The 24,150-nt window shown below is 38.0% G+C and overlaps 2 protein-coding genes across 4 annotated transcripts in view; one reads left to right on the top strand and one right to left on the bottom strand.

Annotated features, from left to right (window-relative positions):
- LOC141898384 (calcyphosin-like protein) overlaps positions 1-12,032 on the bottom strand; it is a 30,740-nt gene extending 18,708 nt beyond the window's left edge. For both annotated transcript variants that reach the window (XM_074784242.1, XM_074784241.1), the window contains exons 1-3: positions 11,902-12,032; positions 6,771-6,927; positions 5,717-5,894 (exon numbers count right to left, since the gene is read on the bottom strand). In XM_074784242.1, the coding sequence (XP_074640343.1) occupies positions 5,717-5,894; positions 6,771-6,907 (315 nt within the window). In that variant the 5' untranslated portion in view covers positions 6,908-6,927; positions 11,902-12,032. The remainder of the gene's footprint in view (positions 1-5,716; positions 5,895-6,770; positions 6,928-11,901) is intronic.
- Positions 12,033-12,695: 663 nt separating this feature from the next.
- Positions 12,696-22,531, top strand: LOC141900468 (iron-sulfur cluster assembly 1 homolog, mitochondrial-like). 2 transcript variants are annotated; one of them, XM_074787389.1, is made up of 5 exons: positions 12,696-12,793; positions 18,359-18,507; positions 18,698-18,751; positions 19,545-19,650; positions 20,530-22,531. In XM_074787389.1, exons 2-5 carry the CDS (start codon positions 18,421-18,423, stop codon positions 20,676-20,678), a joined length of 396 nt encoding a protein of 131 aa, XP_074643490.1. In that variant the 5' UTR covers positions 12,696-12,793; positions 18,359-18,420; the 3' UTR covers positions 20,679-22,531. The 2 variants fall into 2 exon arrangements, with proteins under 2 accessions (XP_074643490.1, XP_074643491.1); XM_074787390.1 differs by having other exon boundaries at positions 12,711-12,743.
- The last annotated feature ends 1,619 nt before the right edge of the window (positions 22,532-24,150 follow it).

The following is a 24,150-nucleotide window of genomic DNA, read 5'->3' as shown; positions in this document are numbered from 1 at the left end:
TTATCAGCAACCATACTATAAAGCCCATACTATAAAGCCTTAAGGTCGCGTAAAACTCGATAAACACTTCAAGCGACACAGCGAACGATCTCCTTTCCCCCACAGCGAACGCTTAACCTAGAAGTGGCTACTAGCCTATGTAGGCCTATGTATATGCGTAGGCCTAACATCCGGACAGATTGGTCGTAGGCCTATTGAATAACAACCCACCTAAATATCGTAAATTAGGGTTTTCTGTTATTTCACAGAAAACCCTATTGATATCCGCGTGATTATTATTATTATTATTTTCCACACTATTTTTACCAAAAGAACATAGGCTTTGTTACCTTACCGCTGTTTCATATACAATCCATATAATATCGTTCAGCTCACTGAGATCTACAAATAGCCCGCGTGTTTTTTCACGAATCAGCGTTACAAAAGCGCTGTCGGGCCGTAAACATCGTAAATTTTGCCCCATTCAATGGGGCGACATGTTTTTCGAGTCGTCATCCCGAAATCAACCCGCAGGCCGACTGTCACTTCGATTATCATTCAAGTATAAATGAAATAATTTATTGCCGCAGACTTCACATTCAGTCGCGGTCTTCAAACAGTGATTTTAACAATAGCCCATTTTCCTCATCAGATCATATTACCGATACACTGGAAATTTACTACTTTAGATTTTAAAAGCACTGTCGAGCCGTAAACTTCGACGAATCGACGCGTAGTACTACATCGTCGTTCCGGGGATCAGCTGCGAGTTTCTCCTCATCATGAGAATCAAATCGAGTACAAATTAATTTATTACTACCAGTGATTTGGCTGCGGGTTTCAAGGAGTAAGTTTAACAATACCTATTTTTCTTCACCGAATTAACCGTGTGTTTACTAAGATAAATCTTTAGTGTACCGGGGAATCGTAGGCCTAAACTAAACACGCCGAAGAGATTTAGCGGAGAAAAGCTGTTATGTCGACAAGGTATCAAAATAAAAGAATATATTACTTTATTCGGCCGCGGGCTTCAAACTCTATATCAATACCATCAATACTCTATATTTCCTACAGTACATACCGATCATTGTCCAATGCACAAGGTATTTACTAAAAACAAGTATATAACACACTCCTTTCCGTATGCTGGACTCACACTTGACATTCGGAGTAAGCGTTCGCTGTGGGGGAAAGGATATCGTTCGCTGTGTCGCTTGAAGTGTTTATCGAGTTTTACACGGCTTTAAGCCTACCGGTACTGAGCTTTACTAAACAAACACAGTATAATTGTTGTGTTTATTAACGGACTCATTGGATTGAACTTCAAAACAAAATTTACGATATTTAGGTGGGTTGTTATTCAATAGGCCTACGACCAATCTGTCCAGATTTTAGGCCTACGCATATACATAGGCCTACATAGGCTAGTAGCCTCTACTAGGTTAAAGCTAAGTTCACTGTAAAGGAGGAATCAAGATTTATTAAAATGCATGTTAATTAGTGATTAACTGGTTGTGACTTGCAACGATCAATCACAATTATCAATTTTATTGCCAAAAATGAAGATTTTTTTGAAAATTTCGTCTGAGCAGACAGCTTTATAAGCCAGACTTTTCATTTGAGTTTTTTCATCATAAATGAAACTGGTATTTCATTAATTTCTTATGATTTAAGCAGGGCGTAGGTCGGCCTAGCGACGGCTTGTGATTCACTGCGACGCCTATCACTGCGACCGCCAGCGACGATTGTGTCGCAACGACTCATCGACCTACGCTCCCTTGTGACGGGTTGCGACTTTCAGCAACGCCAGTCACAAGGAGTCGCACGTGTTCTACTTTCTGCGACCCGACACGACTGTCACAACCAACCGACGCGCTCTTGCGACTGGCAGAAACTAGTCGCACACAGTCGCTGACAATCGTATCGCAACCAACTTGCACCGAAACTTGCGATGCAACGCAAGGATCGCATCGCGTCACAAGGCTGACCTACGTCCGGCTTTAAGTTACTGCGGAGCCCCAGAAATATCTTTTTTTTCGTTCAAAAGACCTTTCGCTTGAAAATTCTTTTGTCGGAACAAAATTTATTTCATTCCAACCAATAATATTCTGTTCGATTGAACCAATTTAGAAAAAAACGTTAGAACAAAGTTGAACAAACTTTTTTTTGTCCAAACGAAAGGTTTTTTGTTCGAACAATTGTTCGATTGAACAGAATCGTTTGAATTTGATCAGAATTTTCTTTTCAGAACATTAAGTTTTTCGTTTGAACAAGTATATTGTAAAAAGTTTTTTCTCCGAACCAAAAGTATTAAGTATTTCGTTCAACCAAACAGAATTGTTTTCATTCAAACATTCGTTCGAAAAAATTGTTTTCGCTCAACCAAATTTTTTTGCCGGGACAAAAAGTTCTTCATTTCAACAATAACAAAGCTTTCAGAATGAAGAAAAGTTTTGGTTCAAACAAAAAGCGTACAAGATTTTCTTGTCGGATCATTAAGTTTTTTGGTCGAACAGCGTGTTAAGGTCGTTTTGGAAATTTACTCGGTCTGGTATATTTTGGATTACTGTGTATGTCATTTGTCAGGACATTAAACAGAAGACGACTTAGGATACTACCTTGCGTGACTCAACTAGTTAGACCGACTTAATCCAAGATGAAGCGTTCCGTTGATTTCGGCTACAAGTTTTCGTTCAGAGATAATGCTGAGCCATTTCGGCAACCTATCATTGATACTGTTTCCTAATAGCCTTGTTTAGTAATGGCTGATGTTGTACCTTATTAAATGCTAAATCATAAAGAGTAATTATCACCTAACAGTCGATTTTCCAGAGTCAAATAGGACATCTGGTTCAGTTGTCCATGGTTTCAAGAAGGTCTAATTGACTGTTTGTCGAGCTTCCTCTAATAAAAACTGTATTAACCATTGAACAGGATTCAAAGACTGTGCAGAAAACCCGTTATCGCTGCTTTGCAGCTATATTTTTGTTTTGAAGTTCAATCCAATGAGTCCGTTAATAAAGGCAACAATTATACTGTGTTTTAGTATAGCTCAGTACCGGTAGGCCTAAAGCCGCGTAAAACTCGATAAACACTTCAAGCGACACAGCGAACGATCTTCTTTCCCCCACAGCGAACGCTTACTCCGAATGTCAAGTGTGAGTCCAGCATACGGAAAGGAGTGTGTTATATACTTGTTTTTAGTAAATACCTTGTGCATTTGACAATGATCGGTATGTACTGTAGGAAATATAGAGTATTGATGGTATTGGTATAGAGTTTGTAGCCCGCGGCCGAATAAAGTAATATATTCTTTTATTTTGATACCTCGTCGACATAACAGCTTTTCTCCGCTATATATCTTCGGCGTGTTTGGTTTAGGCCTACGATTCCCCGGTACACTAAAGATTTATCTTAGTAAATACACGGTTAATTCGGTAAAGAAAAATAGGTATTGTTAAACTAACTCCTTGAAACCCGCAGCCAAATCACTAGTAGTAATAAATTAATTTGTACTCGATTTGATTCTCATGATGAGGAGAAACTCGCAGCTGATCCCCGGAACGACGATGTAGTAACACACGTCGATTCGTCGATGTTTACGGCTCGACAGAGCTTTTAAAATCTAAAGTAGTTAATTTCCAGTGTATCGGTAATATGATCTGATGAGGAAAATGGGCTATTGTTAAAATCACTGTTTGAAGACCGCGACTGAATGTGAAGTCTGCGGCAATAAATTAGTTCATTTATACTTGAATTGATAATCGAAGTGACAGTCGGCCTGCGGGTTGATTTCGGGATGACGACTCGAAAAACATGTCGCCCCATTGAATGGGGCTAAATTTTCGATGTTTACGGCCCGACAGCGCTTTTGTAACGATGATTCGTGAAAAAACACGCGGGCTATTTGTAGATCTCAGTGAGCTGAACGATATTATATGGATTGTATATGAAACAGCGGTAAGGTAACAAAGCCTATGTTCTTTTGGTAAAAATAGTGTGGAAGAAAATAATAATAATAATAATCACGCGGATATCAATAGGGTTTTCTGTGAAATAACAGAAAACCCTAATAAAATTCTTACGGAAAAATAGAAACTAGGGATAACCCCCAAACCGAACGGACTCACCGTTATGAGAGTGAAAACTCCCTAATATCCTAATTCCCAGATTTTTACGGCGAAAAAATCCAACGCGTTCTACTGCGAGAACGCCAAGAAAAAAGATGGGGGATTTCGCCGGTGGCTAAATGCAATACCGCAGGGCCGGGTCGTATAGAAAAACCATTGGCGATCAATCCAAATTTAGAAAATATTGGCAAAAACCATAGGAAAGGGTACAGTACTCGACGGAAATACCATAATATCCCCTGTTACTGGGGATACAATAACGGCATGCCGTCTACAAACAAGCAACCAACAGATAATGGACAAATAGTGAAATGAAATAGCCAGTGGACTCATAACCTGTGAATGTTGCAGATAATTGCATGAATATTAATCCTTACAAAGATATTTTTCATGGTGGTTATCGAGACTAGCAGTTGTTGATAGGAGGGTTAATTAATTAGCCTACATTAGGCCTACCGAAATAAAATGCAGCCTATCGGCTGATAAAGCTCCGCTGTGTCTTGTTTACTTCATTATTCATGATTTATCTACTTGCCCCATTACTTAAGGTACCCGAGGAGGATTAGTAACAAATCATAGAAATATGGGTCCTACATGGTAGAGCCACCCCTGGCCGTTAAATCCTAAAACAAGGGGTCTTTATCGTTGTAGTCTTTCACCCAGATAGATGGGGTCAAATAAAAGAATACGGCTCTATAGTCTTTAAGGCTTGTCCTTAACATTCAGAAAACAAGAAATGATTCATAGAAATATGGGCCCTAAGCCACCCCCTGGGGTCACATCCAAATAATAGCTCTATATTGCATTAGACCCTGTCCAACGGAGCATTTGTACCAGGTTTTGCATTGATTGAACGAAAACTGTAGGACTAATCGCCAATGGTTCCCACAGTTACATGAATGAAAATTCCCAAGTTTTTCCCAAATATTTCCCAAATGGAAATGAACAGATACCATCATGCTGAAGTCGACATTTTAGTGGTAACTGGTTGATAAAGGTGGTTTTCAAGGGAAATCGCTGAAGAAAGTTGCCCTTGGCAAATGCAACACGTGACATGTAATGAATTTCCCAAATATTTCCCTGATTTGAGAAAATTTTTCAAATTCCCAAATATTTCCAAACTGGGAATTAATATTTCAAATTTCCCAAGTTTTTCCCAATTTCCCTGTTCTGTGGGAACCATGCATAGCAATACAGGCCCCACCCCTACGGGCACCCCTGGAGGTAAAATCCAAAAAATTCTTCTATATTGTCTTAAGCCTTAGGCCACAGATCATTGGTACAAAGTTATATCTCCATCCTACAAAAACTGTAGGATTAGTCGTGATTCATAAAAATATGGGCCACAGCCTGTAGGGCAACCCCTGGGGGTCAAATCCAATAAGTGGCTCTATTTTGTAGCTCTTCCCCCATGGAATATTCATACTAATTTTGGAAATGATCAAATAAGAACTTAAGGACTACTAGCGATTCAAAGTAAAAGTTGGACGGACGGAGAGACGGAGACGGCGGCAGCTCAGCTGACATTCCATCACAGCGGAGCTAAAAAGTTCCTTCCCATAGACTTTCTACTTTTTTACTAAGATTTAATGATCCTAAATACTCACTCTCACAGCTTTCAAGAATTCCTCAAAATCCAGACTTCCGCTGTTATCTCGATCCAGTTCTTCAAACATCTCACGAATTTCATTTGTTTCCAGCTGCAAGCCATAGTTTTCAATTCCTTTTTTGAATTCATTAAAATCTAAACTTCTGCTGCGATCATCGTCCATTATTCGGAATGACCTGCAAGAAATTGAAATAATGATCTCTCTGGATTTTTTTGTGTAGTCTAGTATAGTCTATCACTGCATTTATAAAGCAACATTTCTGAAATCAATGAACTTAATGTTTTATATGATCCTGTCACTTCTCTGCAATAAAGCCAATAAACCACTGGTGATGATATGATTAAAATTGTATATCAATTAAATAATCATACTGAAATGTGTATAATGTTGGTTTTAACCCTTTCATTGCTGACTTGTTAAAATTCCCTGGAGAATCCAACCCAGTGTGTTGAATAATGGCCAACTTCTAATGCGTCTACACCACAGTGCGGTGTATCGCATGTTACCAATATTTCACTTTGACAGGTGCTGCTGTCATTCAATAGTTAAAAACTAAATACTAATAACTTAAAAACACCAACAAGAAACGAAATTCTCAATACGGACTTTCCTAAATTTACATGAGTATAATTAATCAGCATCTGAATTAAACATTGGTACTCTAGATTAGAGATTATAAGCAGAACAAATGAAAAATAGTGAAAACTATTGGATTGAATTCAAATGATAGAAGACTGACTTTTCAGAGATAATTAGATCGGAAATAAGGACGCCAAAAATATCAAGAAAAAAGTGTCTTTTTTCGAATTATGAATGGAAATGCATAGGCCTACCTATCTTCGGCATGAAGTTTTTTGGCAGAATTTCAGAGAATCCGTACTCCAAGTAATCAAAAAAGCCTAAGATGTCCCCCATGATTGAATCCAGAAGTTTTCATGAAAATCTGTCAATTGATACCATCTTCATCACTCACAACTACATGAACGATTATTCATCATGAATATGGTAGCGGGTTTTCCTCACTGACTCAAATAGCTCTATTTCGACAAACCTTCCTAATCCTTTGATTCCATGGGCACCTCTAGATAAACACTGACAACGTAACTTTTCAATTGGAGTTTTCGCATTTTTTGCTTCTTCTGCTGATTTTTGCATCAATTCTCTGTTACCTCGTTCAGTAGCTGCCATTATTGAGTTTGATTGATTAACTGTAAGAAAATTATTCTTTATTAATAATAGTAGAAACATTTAACAGAGCTCCTAGTCTTCCTTTCATCCACAGGCCTATGAGCCTGAAGGATACCCTCGTCCCTGGATGTCCCCTAATATATGGTACCCCATACGGTTTTGTTAAGTAAAACCTAGTAGCAAAATGTGGCTTGATAGGCCTAATGGGTTTTTTGCATTAATAATTCTGTAACTTGCAATAAATCCGTATTGAAATTATTTGTACGAATCGTAGTCCTAAGCCCCATCCTGTAATTCAGTGGAATTCCATGGTTCCTGCATTAACATAAATTAAAACTTCCTAAGTATTTCATGGGTGTTTTTTCAATTTTTCCAAATGGAAATGAACAGATACCATCATGCTACAGTCAACATTTGAGTGGTGACTGGTTGATCCATAGGTAATTTTCAAGGGAAATCGCTGAAGAAAGTTTCCCTTGGCAAATAACAATACTGACATGAAATATTAATGAATTTGCCAAATATTTCCCTGATTTGAGGAAAACTTCAAAACTTTCAAATTCCAAAATATTTTCAAACTGGGAATTATCATTTCAAAATTCCCTAGTTTTTCTCAATTCCCCTGGCCTGTGGGAACTATGCAATCCATGCTGCCATCCATTCATTCTCTGCTGCTGATTCACGCCTAGTGGCTTTCCCAGGGGTATCCTCCACCAGAATCGCTGTGGTTGGCTTATTTTTGGGAGTAGGCTACCTTCAGGATTCCCTAGTATGATATCAGGGAATTCCAGGGTTTCAGCCTCCTTCTAAATTTCATTGAATGGAAAAGCGGCACACCAGCTATCTTCTCAGATGGCGCCACTGAGATATCAGACAAACTTGATCAAAATTAGTTCATTTTAAAGTAACTTAAACTAATCTCGATTTTCGGTCTTCCAATCCAAAAATTAGGCAAATCATGCATAAAAAAAAACTCTTGATTAGTCTATGTGGCACGATTTTCATACATCATGCATTGAATTTGAGAAATTTATTAGATTTTAATTGAGTTGGAGAAGAAATCCAGCGTTGACGTTGTTTTGTACTCTAGCAAACCTGGCGGATAATGTTGGAATTTTGCTTTACCACAGTAACGTTGCCGGTACCCCATTGCTGAAGTACTCGTGGTTTGAAGATAAGTTGTGAGTTCAAAGCCCTTAATATATCTGAACGCGAGTCGGCATATTAATAATGAAACCTATTTGCAAATCAAATACTGTCTCTAACTGATTTGAAAGTTTGAAGTACCGTATACTCCCGGACAAGTGCCCCCTTAATAATTTGTAATTTTTGGCAAGAGACCCAGAGGGCGTTTACCACGGAGATCCTTGGTAAACACCATTTAGAAAATTTTGAAAAATCCGCAGGAAAATGGTGCAATTCAACAGCATTTGTGCGATGGTTTCAGTGAAAATTATGACATCCTGCTGAGCTGTGGCCAGGATAAGGTGTTGATAATTTTAATGAGATGATTGGGGGAAGCTTAGCAGGCCATTTTTCAAATTTACAATTTGTCATTCTACCGGTTTTGGAAATTTTTTGACCCAGATTGGGAAAAAGTCAAACAGTTTTGATTGGGAAAATGCGGAATGGCTGGAGATACACTAACTTCTACGAGCACGAGATGATTGCTCGTAGTTCCCGTTTGAAGACATCCTCGCTTGCTTGCTAGCGGTGCGGTGCGTACCCCCTGGCCTCACTACAGGCAATTTCATTACTGGCGCTTTTGCGCATGACGTCATATATCAACACGCGACAATACTTCTGCGTTCGCTACGTGTTCGTTGATTGGTCCATTTACCTGGAAATTCCATGGAAACCTAATGTTGTTTGTTAGAAGCGCTGTGATTGACCCGACCTGATCCGGCTAGTAACGACTCCAACGTCGGCTAGTAACGACTCTAACAAGTTGTGAGGTCAAGAAGAACGGCTAAAGCTTAGTGGGTTCATTTGTCACTTAGCAAGCGTAAATCAAGTTAAATGTTAAAAATGCATTTTACATACATGGAGTTTCCTTCATCTCCAAAGAACAGGTGGGGGGCGTTAACAGCAGAGAGGGCGCTTGCCTGGGAGAATATGGTACATATACCGGTAATGAAAACACCGGCCCTCTGGCAATGGACAGACTACAATGGAGAGATGTGACTGCAGCACTGGTGGTGAATAAAAACCCACTGTATTTTTTGTTCCTCTGAAGTTGAGGTTTAGTTTTGACCTCAAAACTGTTAGGAAATAAACTGTTTCTACAAATCTACAGTGGGTTTTTATTTGTTAACTATACTGAGATTTTCATCAGTTCACACAGTCACTGGTGGTGACTCAAGTTACCTTAGTAACCTGAACTAAAAACTAATGAGGAGAACGCTATCAAATTTTACCCAGAACGGAGGTCCGTGGTCCACCATTTCAGAAGTACAATCTTTTTTCATTGTCTTATGGATCGAAACATGACACTAAGTATTGCTTACCACGGATAATCGAAAGATTAGGCTGTTTTCTAAGTATACCAGTATGTGCTTTTGAGAACCAAGTAGGCTATATAATTCTAACATCGTTTTGAAGCAGTTTTTTGTTGTTCAAATTTTGTTGATGTATGGACAGTCAGGTGATGTCATAATTTTAGTAAAAAAGTGCACATGCTTTTCGGAAAATAAGGCCTATAAAAGATATATTTTGACTTACATACATATTCACTGGGTAGGGATGAATAGAATCTACTTAAATAATTAATTCTTTAGCATATTACTCTTACAGATTTTGTAAAATTTTATCAAATTATCAAATAGGGCTAGAAATCAATTACGCATAATAACCTAAATAAAAAAAGTATAAAGATACATAAAAAATATTAAAAATCTAGCCATTTTGAGATCTTAAAAATCTCATAACTTCTGAGCGAGAATTTTAGAATAACTCTAAGGTGCCTAAAGACTAGGTTAATTTTTAAGCATTTAATACAGGGCTGTTCTTTCTACTGTGTGTCACACATCATGCTCTCCGGGTGACATTTTGGTTCGTAATTTCGTTAATAATCAATACGCGTTATAGGCCTTACTTTCATTACCGGAAGTGTGTATCAGTTGCCACGTTGTGCTGCCACATAATAGAGACAACAATCCCACAGTACACGTTTAAACCAAGATAACGCGAAGATCAGAATCGACAGACGCTTCAGTTGCTTTTGGCTCTGGTTTATACGTGAGGTGTGTTTGACGGAACCAATCCCTATTTGAAAATAATCTACAAACTTTGTTGTTATTGGCATATTTTGGAAAAGGTGAGTGAGTGTATGATCTTTGAGAAAATGCTTACTGAATATTTGAAGAGACAGATTTTCATTGGAAATTGTAATTGACAGGTTGTGAAAACTGATACACACTACGGGTAATGAAAGCCACCTACATTGTTTTGTTATGCTAATGAATAGGTGATGAAGTCACAGCAAAGTCTCTTGAGCGCCAAATAAAAAAAATTGGTTGTTTATCGTCCTTTTTTTGAAAAAGCTTGGGTAGGGCGGGAGGTTTTTTTTTTAACTTTTATTTTAGATCGAGTGTTGTAAATGATATACGATTGATAAAATAAAGCAGGTTTTCCATCGAAACATTTTTTATTTTAACTCTTCATTTTGACTCGAAGACCCGTCCATGCGATTGAAGCTATCACAAGTGGCATTGTTCAATTTGCACAACAGGCACGCGACTGGAAGAGTGGCGCCACAAGTAATACAAATACAATTCAATTCATAGAACTTTATTAACTAAGATTTTAAAATCGATCTAAATACACTCCACAACCGGAAATCCACGCTGTGTATGCTCCATAACCGAATATTTACTTCAATTTGTTATTCAGTGAACGCACTTCGTCGATCGATAAATTTTGTTTGCTGCTATACTGTCCTACAATCGACATAAAACAGTAGCTATGGCAAATATTTTCGATTGGAACCAAAATAGAACACAATTAAAAAAAAATTGGGTCGGGTATTTTTCGTAGGGTCGGGCGGGGACGATTAACAACTAATTTTTTTTATTTGGCCTTACACAAGCGGTATGCTGAGTAAACTATTGCTCAAATGTAAACAAAATAAACTTAAGGAAAAATTGTTGTTTAATTCTGCATGCAAATTCCTCACTGAACAAATTGGATGCATAATAAGGGTAGGTCCGCCGATAGTCTAGTACCTAGCCGTTGTTCGTGAAACAACCTCTAGGGCGAAAGTGCTCATATAAGGTTAATTTTCGTCCCTCATTTTGAGGGACGAGGCTTTGAGCGTCTATTTCACCCCTTAAAACACCATCAACTTACCTCAAACTGATTGTTCTATAATCAGATGGAAGTTAACTATTGTTTGTGCATAAATTTGTAATCCTAAGTAGCTTTTGACGATCGTAGTAGCTCAAAACTTTTGACTAGTCGCCTCAAAAAACAGTTGAAGTGAAGCAACATAACAAATATGGTGGCTTTCTGTGGTACATGATGGGAGTGTGAATGACGGATTCGAACTTAAACTTGGTGCCAATGCAGATATTATTCTTGTTTCAAACAGGAATAGGTCAAAGGTCAAGGTTAAAATTGACCAAAATTTATGCGTTTTATCAACAAAAAATAACATTTAGAGTAATTTTAGAGAGACACATTGAATTTTCACATTTTATTAATTTAGTCCACATTGGTAACAACGACTGGTATTCAGACTAGTCCGCCGATTATTAACGAAAATTACGTATCAAAACGTCGCACGGAGAGCATGTGTGACAGTCAGTAGCTGACTCATCTAAGATAACTTAGAAATTTTCTGACACATACCCTGACGAAAATGCCAACATTTTTTAAAGAGGCCAATTTCCGCTACTAGAGAAATTCTAGAATTTTCCTTCCAAAAATTCCACAACGCAACGCAAAACCACTTTACATTTTAACGTAAGTTTTTAAAAAGGTGAAGAATACATTACCGTACTGTCGTCGATAAAAACCAATTTGTGACCGGGTCAGAATAATGTTTTTGACCACCTGAACAGGCACGGGCAGGGCAGAAGGGCAGGCTCAAGTAATCGGGTAATAGCGTTTGTTAATTTTGTAGAGACATGGTTATAACGAATTACGCATGGATCTGTCAATTCAAATTTTGTTTTATTGTTTAGTATATTTTCCAAGTTTGACTTAGTTAAATGGAATTAAATTCTGCGTTTTGAACAAGAAACTCAATTTATTTGATGAATATTACAAGGGTAGTAAGGACTAGATTTTTTAACAGCTTATATTCATTTTAAATAGTTCGAATTATACGCCAACGTCATAGTATTTTACGGTGAGGCATGGGAACAAACCTCTACCTAGCAATCAACTCGAATCGAGGTTTTGTAACCATGACTACTAATTGGTTGCATATAGAGTAATAACTCTTTAAAGCAACGACGATTATGTTAAATCCATTTGATATTCCATTATTCTACAAATTAATATTGTAAATTCATTCACTAAACGCTCAATTTCTATAGTTATTCATATTGGTTGCATATGGAGTGAGTACTGATACTTTGAAGCAACAACGATGAAAAATGTTGATCTAAAAAGATATATAAGCATAACGTTAACGTTACCTTTTTATTACAAATCCATTTATTATTTCCTCGGTGCAGTTCTAAATTGAATGACTTACCAATTCATCGTTGAAGCATTGTTTTCATAGTTATTCATATTCGCTTCTTAATTTACAAATTAGTTAGTTGGAGAGTCGCCAGCAGGTGGTGGTTTAGTCGATTAGCGTACCATTTCGAACTTTTCCATTAATTATGTAAGCATTGACGATTTGTTAGTTAGACCGAACTGGAATAATTAATCAAGGTAAACTGGTAAATTCTTGTAATTCACGTTGGCGCTTTGTTGTAGAACTGTAACCATTTGTCTCGTGGGTCGTTTTTAGTAAACGACCCACGAGACAAATAAAATTACGTTGTAAATTACGTTGTTAGTTTTGAAAGACAAAATCTTAAGTTTTAAGAAAGTGGCAGGCAGGCAGTGCCAGTGGACGCCGACAGTACGGGTAAATGTTTGTATCGGGCTTGGCATTGGTCAAAAGTTATGGTTGGCTAGTTTTTTGACATAAACCTTCTCGGAAATGAATATTGGGATAATAATTCTATCAACCCTTCTTGTCCCATACGTAGTAGGAATAGGTCAAAGGTCAAGGTTAAAGTGGTCAGGGTCAAAACTTGGCTTAGTCTGAATACCAGTCGTTGTTACGGTTCCCTACAACGTCTGACGCTAAAGTATCATATAGAGAGGTTAACTCCTGTTAATTGCAATGCAACAACTGATTTTAGTGTCAAATCAAACCTTTGTACTTAAGTAAATTAATAAGTTTCCTTGTTGACTTTGAAAACGTGTTTTGTAATAAAATTTTTGATGATTTAAATCGCGAACCGGAGAATTTATTGATTTGATTTGAATTGAATTGATTGCCACTAGGCCTATAGGGATTTCCAATACAGACTAAATTAATAAAATGCAGGGTCCCTACAACTCCTTGAATCCTTGAAAACTCCTTGATTTTTGAATATATTTTTCAAGGTCCTTGAAAATCCTTTAATTTTGAGAAATATCCATAAACTCCTTGAAACTCCTTAAATTCTGGGAAAGTCCTATTAAAAATTTTCAAAAGGTCCTTTTCAGAAGACAGTGTATTCTATTATTCTTCATTGTGTGACTTGTGAGTGAAAGTTGTTTCACTTTGAGATTTAAAACATTTAAACATGTAAAACCAAAACGGCACACACAACAACTGATCAAAATTTGAGAAAAACATGGATTTTGTTTTTGAATTTTCGACTTTTTTGGCCCACTTACTTGGGACTTTAGTCCCAGCGGGCTATTGCGTTCACTTTTCGTCCGTCGTCCATCCGTCCGTGCGTAGACGGAATCCAGTTATTTTGGGAAGTTTTGAAGACGCTTCAAGGTAACGTCTTGATATTTGGGTTACACATGTATCTACCCTAGACATAGTCAGTAACCTCTCTGTGGTTTAGTTTCACGATCGGATATTTTCACAAACCACAGTCAGGAATGGGAAGGTCATTTTTGTATGAAATCTTCGTCAGCCAATTTGACTGACGAGTAATTTGCCTGGCATTTCATTGTCTCTTAAGATATCTGTCTAATTTTTGTTGTAATCGACGCACAACAGATTCGTAGTTTGTCTGATACCTATAACACCTCACCTGACGATCTTAATCCATGTGCAAATCGGCCGTAAAGTGAGAGTAAATTTCCGTCCAGTCAACAGCTGCCATTTTGAAAATTACTGGAGGTGCTGGCACCTGTGGACTGAGGCCAGGACAACAGCACAAACTAACAAAGCGAAACGACGAAATTAAAAAAAAATAAAGAAATCAACACTTATTCATATTTTTCTTTTACCAGAAATTTATTATCTCATTATTTGTTATGGAAAACACGAAGATTTGAAATAAAAGTTGGAAAACCATCAAAAATAAAAATTGTCGTTTCGTCTTGGAAGTTTTATATAAATCCTTGTAGGTCCCCTTGACTTATCATGCCACATGTGCAATACAGAGAAATGGCGGCCAATGGCGAAATTTGTGGAGAAATTAATTAATTTCTCAAAATAATGTTGATTAATCACTCGAAACATACATAAAATTGGATTATTTCGAAAGGTACCTGTGTTAGTTTGTGAATAAAGCCATTAATTGTGGACTGAAGTGAATAGAAAGTATATTTTTGAAGTGTTACTTTTTTCAACCGTGTTTTGGTCCTTGTCATCCCTAACATTGGTATAAGCCCATCCGATTATAAAAAGCTTACCACCAACGATTAGGTAACTAACTACCCTAGACACATCTTCAGCCCAAAAACTGGCCCTGTCAGAATCAAGATGGCCAGCACTTTTTACACATTTTTGAACTTTTTGAGGGAAATTTTGAAGACGCTTTGATCAATTACCTTGATCTTTCGGATATATGTGAATCCCCCCAGGGCCCATCAACATAACAAAAATTGGGTCGGTCGGACTCAAGATGGCCGTCCTATGACCTTTTTAGTGCCCAAAAATGTTAATTTTGGCACGAATTATGAGTCCTGTAGCTTCCTACTGGTTTGCCATTTCTCATTGCAATTTGTGATGGGTATTCTTTGGAAAGGGATGTTTTATACCTGAGACAGGTATTTTTCATCAGCCAATTATGACGCAATTGGTGGCCATCTTTGTGTCACCAGTACTCATTCATAAGTGGGAAAAAGTTTTTCCACATTGTATTGATACCTAAGCGTATTTTGCTACCACAATCAATTAGAAAGTTGTAGCTCATAACGTGTTCTGTGATTGTGGTTAGTTTCAAGGTAATTGGATTTCGTGTATGGCCACCAGGGGGCGTTGAATAATACAATATCTTCGCATTTCTTTATTATATTCGTACCTATGCATATTTTGTAACCTTAATCAATTGGAAAGTTGTAGCTCATGATATCATCTATGATTGCTGCGAGTTTTAAGGACATTAGTTTTTCTATATGGTCACCAGGGGGCGTTGAATAGTAGAATAACTTAGTATTTCCTTATTATATTGGTACCTAGGCATATTTTGTTACCATGATCAATTGCAAAGTTGTAGTTCATGACATGTTCTATGATTGTGGTGAGTTTCGAGGTCATTGGGTTTTGAATATGGTCACCAGGGGGCGTTGAATAGTAGAATGACTTAGTATTTCCATATTAAATTGGTAACGAGGCATATTTTGTTATCACAATCAATTACAAAATCGTAGCTGCTAACATGTTCTATGATTTTGGTGAGTTTCAAGGTCGTTGGTTTTTGTAAATGGTCACCAGGGGCGTTGAATATTGAAATTGTTAGATTGTTGAGCATTTGAAACCACTTCCCAAGTGGGCATGGTGTCCCTGGACCCCTAGTATTTCTTGTTTCCTTATATATGACTGCAAAAACCTCCTTGAATTTTGAAAATTACTCCTTGAAAAGTCCTTGAATTCTGGATACCAGGAATTGTAGGAACCTTGAAATGTGAAAATTCAATATGTCTTTCTAAAATTACTTTAAATATTATTTTTTGTTGATAAAACGCATAGATTTTGGTCAATTTTAACCTTAATAATTTAAAACAAGAATAATATCTGCATTGACACCAAGTTTAAGTTCGAATCTGTAATTTACACTCCCATCATGCACCACGAAAAGCCGCCATATTTGTTATGTTGCTTCACTTCAACTGTTTTTTGAGGCGACTAGTCAAAAGTTTTGAGCTACTACGATCGTTAAAAGCTACTTAGGATTACAAATTTAGGCACAAACAATAGTTAACTTCCATCTGATTACAGAACAGTCAGTTTGAGGAAAGTTGATGGTGTTTTAAGGGGTGAAATAGACGCTCAAAGCCTCGTCCCTCAAAATGAGGGACGAAAATTAACCTTATATGAGCACTTTCGCCCTAGACGTTGTTTCAGGAACAACGGCTAGGTACTAGACTAAACTTGGCTGTACTCCTTGATCTACGTCTACATGGGATACTGCATCTGAACCACAATCTCTCGTATAACGATGCAGGGGGAAGGTGATACGATAACATGGTGCGTACTGAGTGAGGCAGCAGAACATTATCCCATGGATCTTCTCCTGACTGCTGTTGTTCCAGTCCACAACTGTTCTTGGCAAGAAGAAGTGTGTATATTGGTGCGATTAGGTGGTGCGTACTGAGGCGGCAGAACATATCCCATGGATCTTCTCCTGACTGCTGTTGTTACAGTCCACAACTGTTCTTGGCAAGAAGAAGCGTGTATATTGGTGGTGCGTACTGAGGCGGCAGAACATATCCCATGGATCTTCTCCTGACTGCTGATGTTCCAGTCCACAACTGTACTTGGGAAGGAGTTTCGGAACTCCTTGGTCGATGTCCTAAACTGTAGCAGTTTACAATCGTTCTGCCATCTAGTTCTTCAGGATCCTTGTGTGATGTAGTTTTCCTTGTGTATTGCTGAGACTATTCTGTCTACTTTTCTGGCTATGAACGCTGTGCGATTTTCTTGGCTCCGTGAGGCTAGGCTTGGCCATTTCAGCTCCTCCAGCATTGTCGTGACGCTACTGGTATGTTTATAGTTTCCGATCACGAATCTTGCGGCTCTCCGCTGCACTTTCTCCAGTTGTTCGATGATCTTTCGGTGGTACGGGTCGACGCATACTCCAGCTTTGATCTAACTAGTGACATGTAAGCTACCTCCTTAAGTGGTTTCAAGGCGTTCCGAAGGTTACGTATCACAAAACCCAGAGTCCTGCTAGCAGAGGCAACAGTTGAGTTTATGTGGATATCCCATTTCATGTCATTTGATAGCGTGATACAACAGGCAGTCCTCCGCAAAAAGTCTGACCCGTGAGTAGACTTGGTCTGGTAGGTCGTCAATAAAAAGGAGAAACATCAGTGGGCCTAACACAGTACCCCGTGGTACTCCTGACTCTACTGTAACTGATGCTGACTTAGCACCTTCCATGATAACTTCCTGGGCTTTCCCGCAAAGAAAGTCAGCCATCCGTTTGTGAGTTGCTCTTTGGATTCCGTAGTTGTCGAGTTTCTTCAATAGACGCTGGTGGGGTACCTTGTCGAAGGCCTTACTAAAATCTAACACACATCAGTCTGTTTCTTCTCATCGAAGGACTCAAACAAGTCGTGCATGGTGCATGCATGCATGTATGTTGGCCTATGTATGTATGTATGTATACATAGTATTTTAAGTACTTAAAATACTTAGTATTTTATTTCATAGTACATTTCAGGTTGAAATTTATTAATTAAAGTATAATATGAGCTGTAGAGATATTTCAAAACGTAACTTAAATGCTATGTAGAAATACGACAATAACGGTATTTACACCATGGTATCATGAGTTGAGTTAACTGCAGGCTATGTAAAGAAATTTATCAGTTTGAAAAGTGGAGGGGGGTTGGTTTCTGGTATGTGGTATATGCCCCCATGCCCCTGTTCCTATGGCCCTGTTACGTTTGTATCATGGATTTTATTCTCAGACCTATGTTTATGGAAACATATATTAGATTTACATCGGCTATCTCAATATATCGTCTCACAAAATCGACATACGCATCACGATATTAGAAGTAAAGTGGTAATACGTGTTTCGACGGTACGGTAATGTCACGATACAGATATCGACATTAAGAATAGTCGCGATCTGTATTGCAATATATCGTGATAATTAATCGCGATAATCAACGCGTTATATCGATTTAGTTATAACGGTAAATCATGATTTATCGCAATATAATTTCGTCTAGAGGAATTCACACGAGTTCCAATTACATTTCCGTAGGCTAGAGATACTGCTACAGTACCTCTCAATATATTCATCTCTTTCTGGTTTCTTTCAGAAGTTTTGCTGGGAACGGACAGGTCTCTTTTTACATCCAGCGTACACGCTGCTGGCAGAAACATGTCGTCAGTAAAATCTGCATTAACAGCCACTGTTCGCAATGTTGCCAGAAAAAAGCTAATTCCCACCAGAGATCCACTCATATTGGTGAGGGGCAAATCTGCTTGCTTAAAAAAGATACACTTGTGTTTCTCAGACAAATAAAATTACTAAAGCTATCTGGCAGGGCAATGTTTTTTTAGAAATAAGAATTAAAATGGCATATTTTGAAGCCATTAAAAATTTGACTCAACAGTGTTTCTTATGTTGAATTTCTTAATTTCTATCAATGTTTCAGACTCAAGCCGCCATTGACAGGATTAAGGATCTTATGAAAGATAAACCTGATATGGTAAGTGAAATAAATATCAAATTGTCATTTTAAGTTCATTTGTGTGAAGTACAAGAGGGCTAGTATATTCGCTTTTTGTCCATGATCCATCTGTCCATCCGTAGGTCTATAGATGGAATCAAATCATTTTGGGAAGTTTTCTATTTGCTTTGATTTATTCAGTGGCAGATTCAGGGGTCATTTCTGAGTACTGCTCAAAGTAATATTGTCTCCCTAGTAGGCCCAATGCCCTTGTGGGGGTTAGGGGGTCCTCCCCCTTAGGAATTTGAAATTTTAGGTGCTCTCAGTCGCTATCTCAGCAATTTTAAAACAGGAATTACTGTAAAAACAAATATTGACTATTATGAAAATGTTGTGGGAAATCTTGAGTAACCTTCCAGCGGTACTCACGGTAGGCTGGATCCGCCACTGGTATTGTCATTACTTTGGAATTATAGGCCTACTAGTCACCCCATCAAATAAGGTAATTTAAGGTCTGAATTCTGCACCATTTTGCACTCAGGAATTTCACTATGCCTATTACTCCTCAGAAAATTCAAGGGAAAATACTTGTCTCTCATTCCCAGTTGATTTACGTGTAAGTTTGTGTTATCTTGTAGTAAATAATCAAGGTTCTCATATAATAAAAGTATTAATGGTTTGGCTAGGATGGCTGGCTCTATGATTTTGGCTAGTTTCGAGGTCATTGGTTTCTGGATGTTCACCATGGGCGGCGGCGCAATAATTGATAGGTATTCCCTTCATTCTTATTAGGGCTTTCTATGGAATAAGTTTAGCCATATTTTCTTTTCAGCTAGGGTTAAAGATTGGTGTTCGTACAAGAGGTTGTAACGGTCTGTCATATACTCTAGATTACTGCAAAGAGAAGGCGAAATTTGATGAAGTTGTTTCAAAAGAAGGTACAGTAGTTCTGTGTAGCAGTTACATTATTAATAATGTCTTATTATTCAATCTTAAACCATTGGGCCCCACGTGAGACATGTTAAGCAGGGTACTAATTTCTTACGGCTTTTGTTGATTTGAATGAAAGAAGAGGAGGGTATACTGGCTTGTCCGTTCATTCATCAATGTAACTAATTGTATGCAGTGGCTTTAGTTTGTGTTGTACCTGCAATTTATTAATTTTTTTTGTTTTTATCGAAGTCGACTGATTGGTGGCCATTTTTATATCAATCTATGTAGTAAACTTTGCTCTGACAATTCCTCTTAGGTCATAGTTGTATTTTGCTGATACCTGAAACAGCCTGAGATTTATTTTACAAAAAAAGGTGATACATGTATGCCAGTATCTGCCATTTCTCTGATTTGATATTTGATGTTCCTGAAACCTAAGCATTCCTTTGTTAACTAACACATCCTTTTGTGACTTACCAACAGTGCTGCTTTGGGGCATTAGTCTGCCCAACACAGTCATTTCTAGTTATGACATTAGATAGGTAGAGGGTATATCACACCATGGAGGTATAAACTAGTTTATACGTCCATGCTCACACCTGGCAAAAACGCACTCCTCATTAGAAGAGCTATCGCATGTTGGTTCATAAAGAATGTAAATGTTAAACCGCACACTAAAATCTCTGATAGGGGCCTATACGGCATATTGTTTGGCCTAACATAAGATGATATGGTACAGATTATGTAGTACTGTTCGCCCGCTTTGTATTGAGTACATTCCTTCAAGAAAACGATTGGTTTTTAGTAAAAAATGTTTTTGGTAGCCGAGCAGGGGTGTCACGATATTTGTTGTCTAATTCACTGACACTTGTCTAATATTTCAGGTATAAGTGTGATAATTGACTCGAAAGCACAACTGACACTCTTAGGAACAGAAATGGACTTTGTAACGCACAAACTGGGCAGTGAATTTGTGTTCAACAATCCAAATGTGAAGGGGATGTGTGGCTGTGGCGAGAGTTTTAATGTGTGAAGTTATAAACCGATTTACTGTGATCATTGTGGATAGCGGGCTACTGTGTTACCAATGTATATGAATTTTACCGCAATTTTAATACATGAATTTACTGTAAAAATGGCAGTTAATGAAGATTTAGCTTTTTAGTCTGCTCTGTTTAACTGTTGTAATATATGTACTAGAAAATAATGTACGAGTACGCTTATACAATCAGGGTACCTATATGGACTTACATGTGTAGTAGATAGAACTCGACACGGCTGAAATTATTTTTAGTTGAGAGAATACTGGGTCTTGTTGCATGGTTGTAACATCAGAGCTTAAGTAGTCTTCAATATCAAGATTGAGAAGTTGTAAGATAGGCTATGGAACCCTAAACAGGTTTAGGCTGGTCTCAAATCTAAGCAATGTTTGTGCAACTGGCCCCTGGGTCAAATGACTTGGAAATGTTGTGCTCGATTTCAACCAATCCATGACTGGTGTATTGTGTTAATGATTAGTTCAAATTTGGATTAGGTCTACTCAGAGGATGATGGACCCTTTGTTTTAAGAGTCCATGGTCCGCTGTTGTATTCTGCTCCACGGACTGACAACATCATGTAATGCGGGGGACACACTCAGGGGCGGATCTAGGATTGAAAGAAGGCAGGGGTCCGAACAGGAATTAAGGGGCACAACAGTGACTTCTACCTCAAACAGCAAGCCATGCTGTAGACATTTATCGAAAAATTGCGCAATTAACAGCATCTAGAACAACAATATGAATGTTAATTTAAATGCTACAAACTGATAAAGATATATTCTGATTGATGATAAAACATTTTGATGTGAATTTTATACGACTATTATGAATTATGAAGATTATCTCAAGATTAATTATTTATCAAGCAAACAATAGTCGAATAAACAGACCCGTGATTTTTTACAGCGTTTAAGGGAAATGCTACTAGTCTAGACCAGACTAAGTCTCCTCTATGTAGCTTTGTCTCACAAGCTACTTAGATGAGAAGGCATATTATCATTCATTGTTTAAAGAAATTAGGTAAAAAAATATTTTCAACGAAAAAGGCAGGGGCAACTCTAAAGGGAAGGCAGGGATCCGGACTCCTGAGACCCCCCTAGATCCGCCCCTGACACTGCGAAATTCACGACCAATTTTGTCGCATGGCGATGCGAGAGACTTCGTATAGATATAGATATGTGATCATATGAGGTGCAAAACAATGCGGTCTACTAAAATATTTTTAATCTAAAATCTAAGACTATTGTATGAACGGATTTGCTCAAAATTTGATCTGTAAAGCCTTGGTTGGAGTAAGCAGGCAAATTATTTGACCTTCTCAAGAGTTAACTGAACTAACCTAAATGGCGGATTGTTCAAACCACAGAGAGCAGTTGTCATCCGACATATCTAATTTTAAAGTCATAGTGTTAGTTTTTGAGAAAACCAAGTTTAGGTTGTTGTTGATGCCTACGACAGCAGCATCCAGACAATCACTTTCATCACGATATTTAAAGCTCCCCAGCGCTTGGCTAAAATGCATCTCATGGACACGCTATGCAAATAAATTTCCAGCGAAATGTTTGATATATTGGTGCAATGGACTGATCACAATGTGTGAATTTCGGTGCAAAATCAGCGATCGCAGACATTGTGCATAAAAAATGCGCATAGTGTCTCTCCCCCTTAGGGACATCGTATACTTCGATAAACAGTTTCACAACGTTGTACGCCTTCCGCTATGCTAAGGCCTGATGTATGTGTGTGTATATATGCATTTTTAAGCATTGTACATTGGAAAATAGCTTAAAACCTTTATGATTGGCCTCTACTGTAGACATTTTTTTTTTTGTTAAATAAAATATATGAATCAAAAAAGTCATGCAATTTACACATGTCTATTCTGTTGGGCTGTTTTAATTTTCTCCTGCTGTTATGGTCTCGTGACACTCAAAAATAGCTGCTTATCACCAAGGTTCTGCATGATTGTGTGGTGAGTGAAAGCTTTTTCGGAAAATTTCATCAGAAATTATAAAACAGGGCGCTCGGAACAGGGGCGGCCAAAGCCACCCCACTTTTTTGCTTAACAAAATGTTTTTCAAAAGCATGCTGTACCGTGTAGCAGCTCGTCGTTCTCTGTACTAGGTGGTTGGCTCACGACTTCACATGCTTCTGTGAATGAGACCATGAAATGGCGCCAAAACGCATCTCCGGCAATTGAATTTTCAAAATTTTTCTAGGGGAGGTCCCCCAGACCCCCTTCAGAAATAAGCCTCGCCACTGAAAAATTCCTTCCAACGGCTCTGTAAAAAGAGGCATTCATAACATTTTGTACGTACATCATAATAAGAAATTGTGGAAATTTGAAGAATTCTTATACGCAGTTTGCCATACATACTTTGGGATGCGGATCTTCATCTACCCAGTCATCAGATGATTATAGATCTACTGGTAACTGTATATTCCAGGCCATTTTCCACCTCAGAAATTAAGTACTTTCATGTGAGAAAATACATTTCTGAGACATTGTTCTTAACACTGATGCCTCGTATTCATGATACATAGCCGTACAGTCAAACCTCATTACACCGAAGTTCTGGGGGTAAAATAAAAACTGTAGTATCCGATACATGTACTTCGTTGTAAAGGTTGACGAAAAAATTAAATGATAGCTTCAAAACTAAAATGCTCATATAGTCGTAACAAGCGTTCCATAACTTATAAACTCAAGAAAGTTCTGAGGTACCGTGACTATTATGCCAGACCATTCAAAAGTTCTTGTGCAATGTAGTTGTCACTGAACTGGCTATGAAATGACCAACACAGTCATTTAGTTTTTAAGACGCTTCAATATAATGTCTTGATATCTGGGTTACACATGTATCTATCCTAGACACAACTTCAGCCAAAAACTGGCCAGAATCAAGCTGCTGACATGTTCCATGTTCTAAGTGAGTTTCAAGATTGCTGGTAGTTGTATATGGTCACCAGGGGGCGTTGAATATTGAAATTGCTAGATTGTTGAGCATTTGAAACCACTTCCCAAACTTGGAACTTTAGTCCCAGCGGGCTATTGCGTTCACTTTTCGTCTGTCGTCCGTCCGTTCGTCCGTCCGTCCGTAGACGGAATCCAGTTATTTTGGGAAGTTTTGAAGACGCTTCAAGGTAATGTCTTGATATTTGGGTTACACATGTATCTACCCTAGACACATCTTCAGCCCAAAAACTGGCCCTGTCAGAATCAAGATGGCCGACTAGCAGCCATTGTTGTTCGCCAAAATCAGCATTTTTTACACATTTTTTAACTTTTTGAGGGAAATTTTGAAGACGCTTTGATCAATTACCTTGATCTATCGGATATATGTGAATTTCCCCAGGGCCCATCAACATAACGAAAATTGGGTCGGTCGGACTCAAGATGGCCGTTCTATGACCCTTTTAGTGCCCAAAAATGTTAATTTTGGCCCGAATTCTGAGTCCTGTAGC

The sequence above is a fragment of the Tubulanus polymorphus genome, chromosome 2 (assembly GCF_964204645.1).
Source record: "Tubulanus polymorphus chromosome 2, tnTubPoly1.2, whole genome shotgun sequence".
NCBI lineage: Eukaryota > Metazoa > Nemertea > Palaeonemertea > Tubulaniformes > Tubulanidae > Tubulanus > Tubulanus polymorphus.
Note: the sequence above shows the minus strand (reverse complement) of the source record. Positions and strands in the feature narration are given on the sequence as shown.

Bases quoted from the DNA above. Each gene is read 5' to 3' on its own strand.
- LOC141900468 (XM_074787389.1), top strand. From the start codon at position 18,421: ATGTCGTCAGTAAAATCTGCATTAACAGCCACTGTTCGCAATGTTGCC. The intron at 18,752-19,544 runs GTAAGTGAAATA...TTTTCTTTTCAG, and splicing joins TGAAAGATAAACCTGATATG to CTAGGGTTAAAGATTGGTGT. The intron at 19,651-20,529 runs GTACAGTAGTTC...CTAATATTTCAG, and splicing joins TGAAGTTGTTTCAAAAGAAG to GTATAAGTGTGATAATTGAC.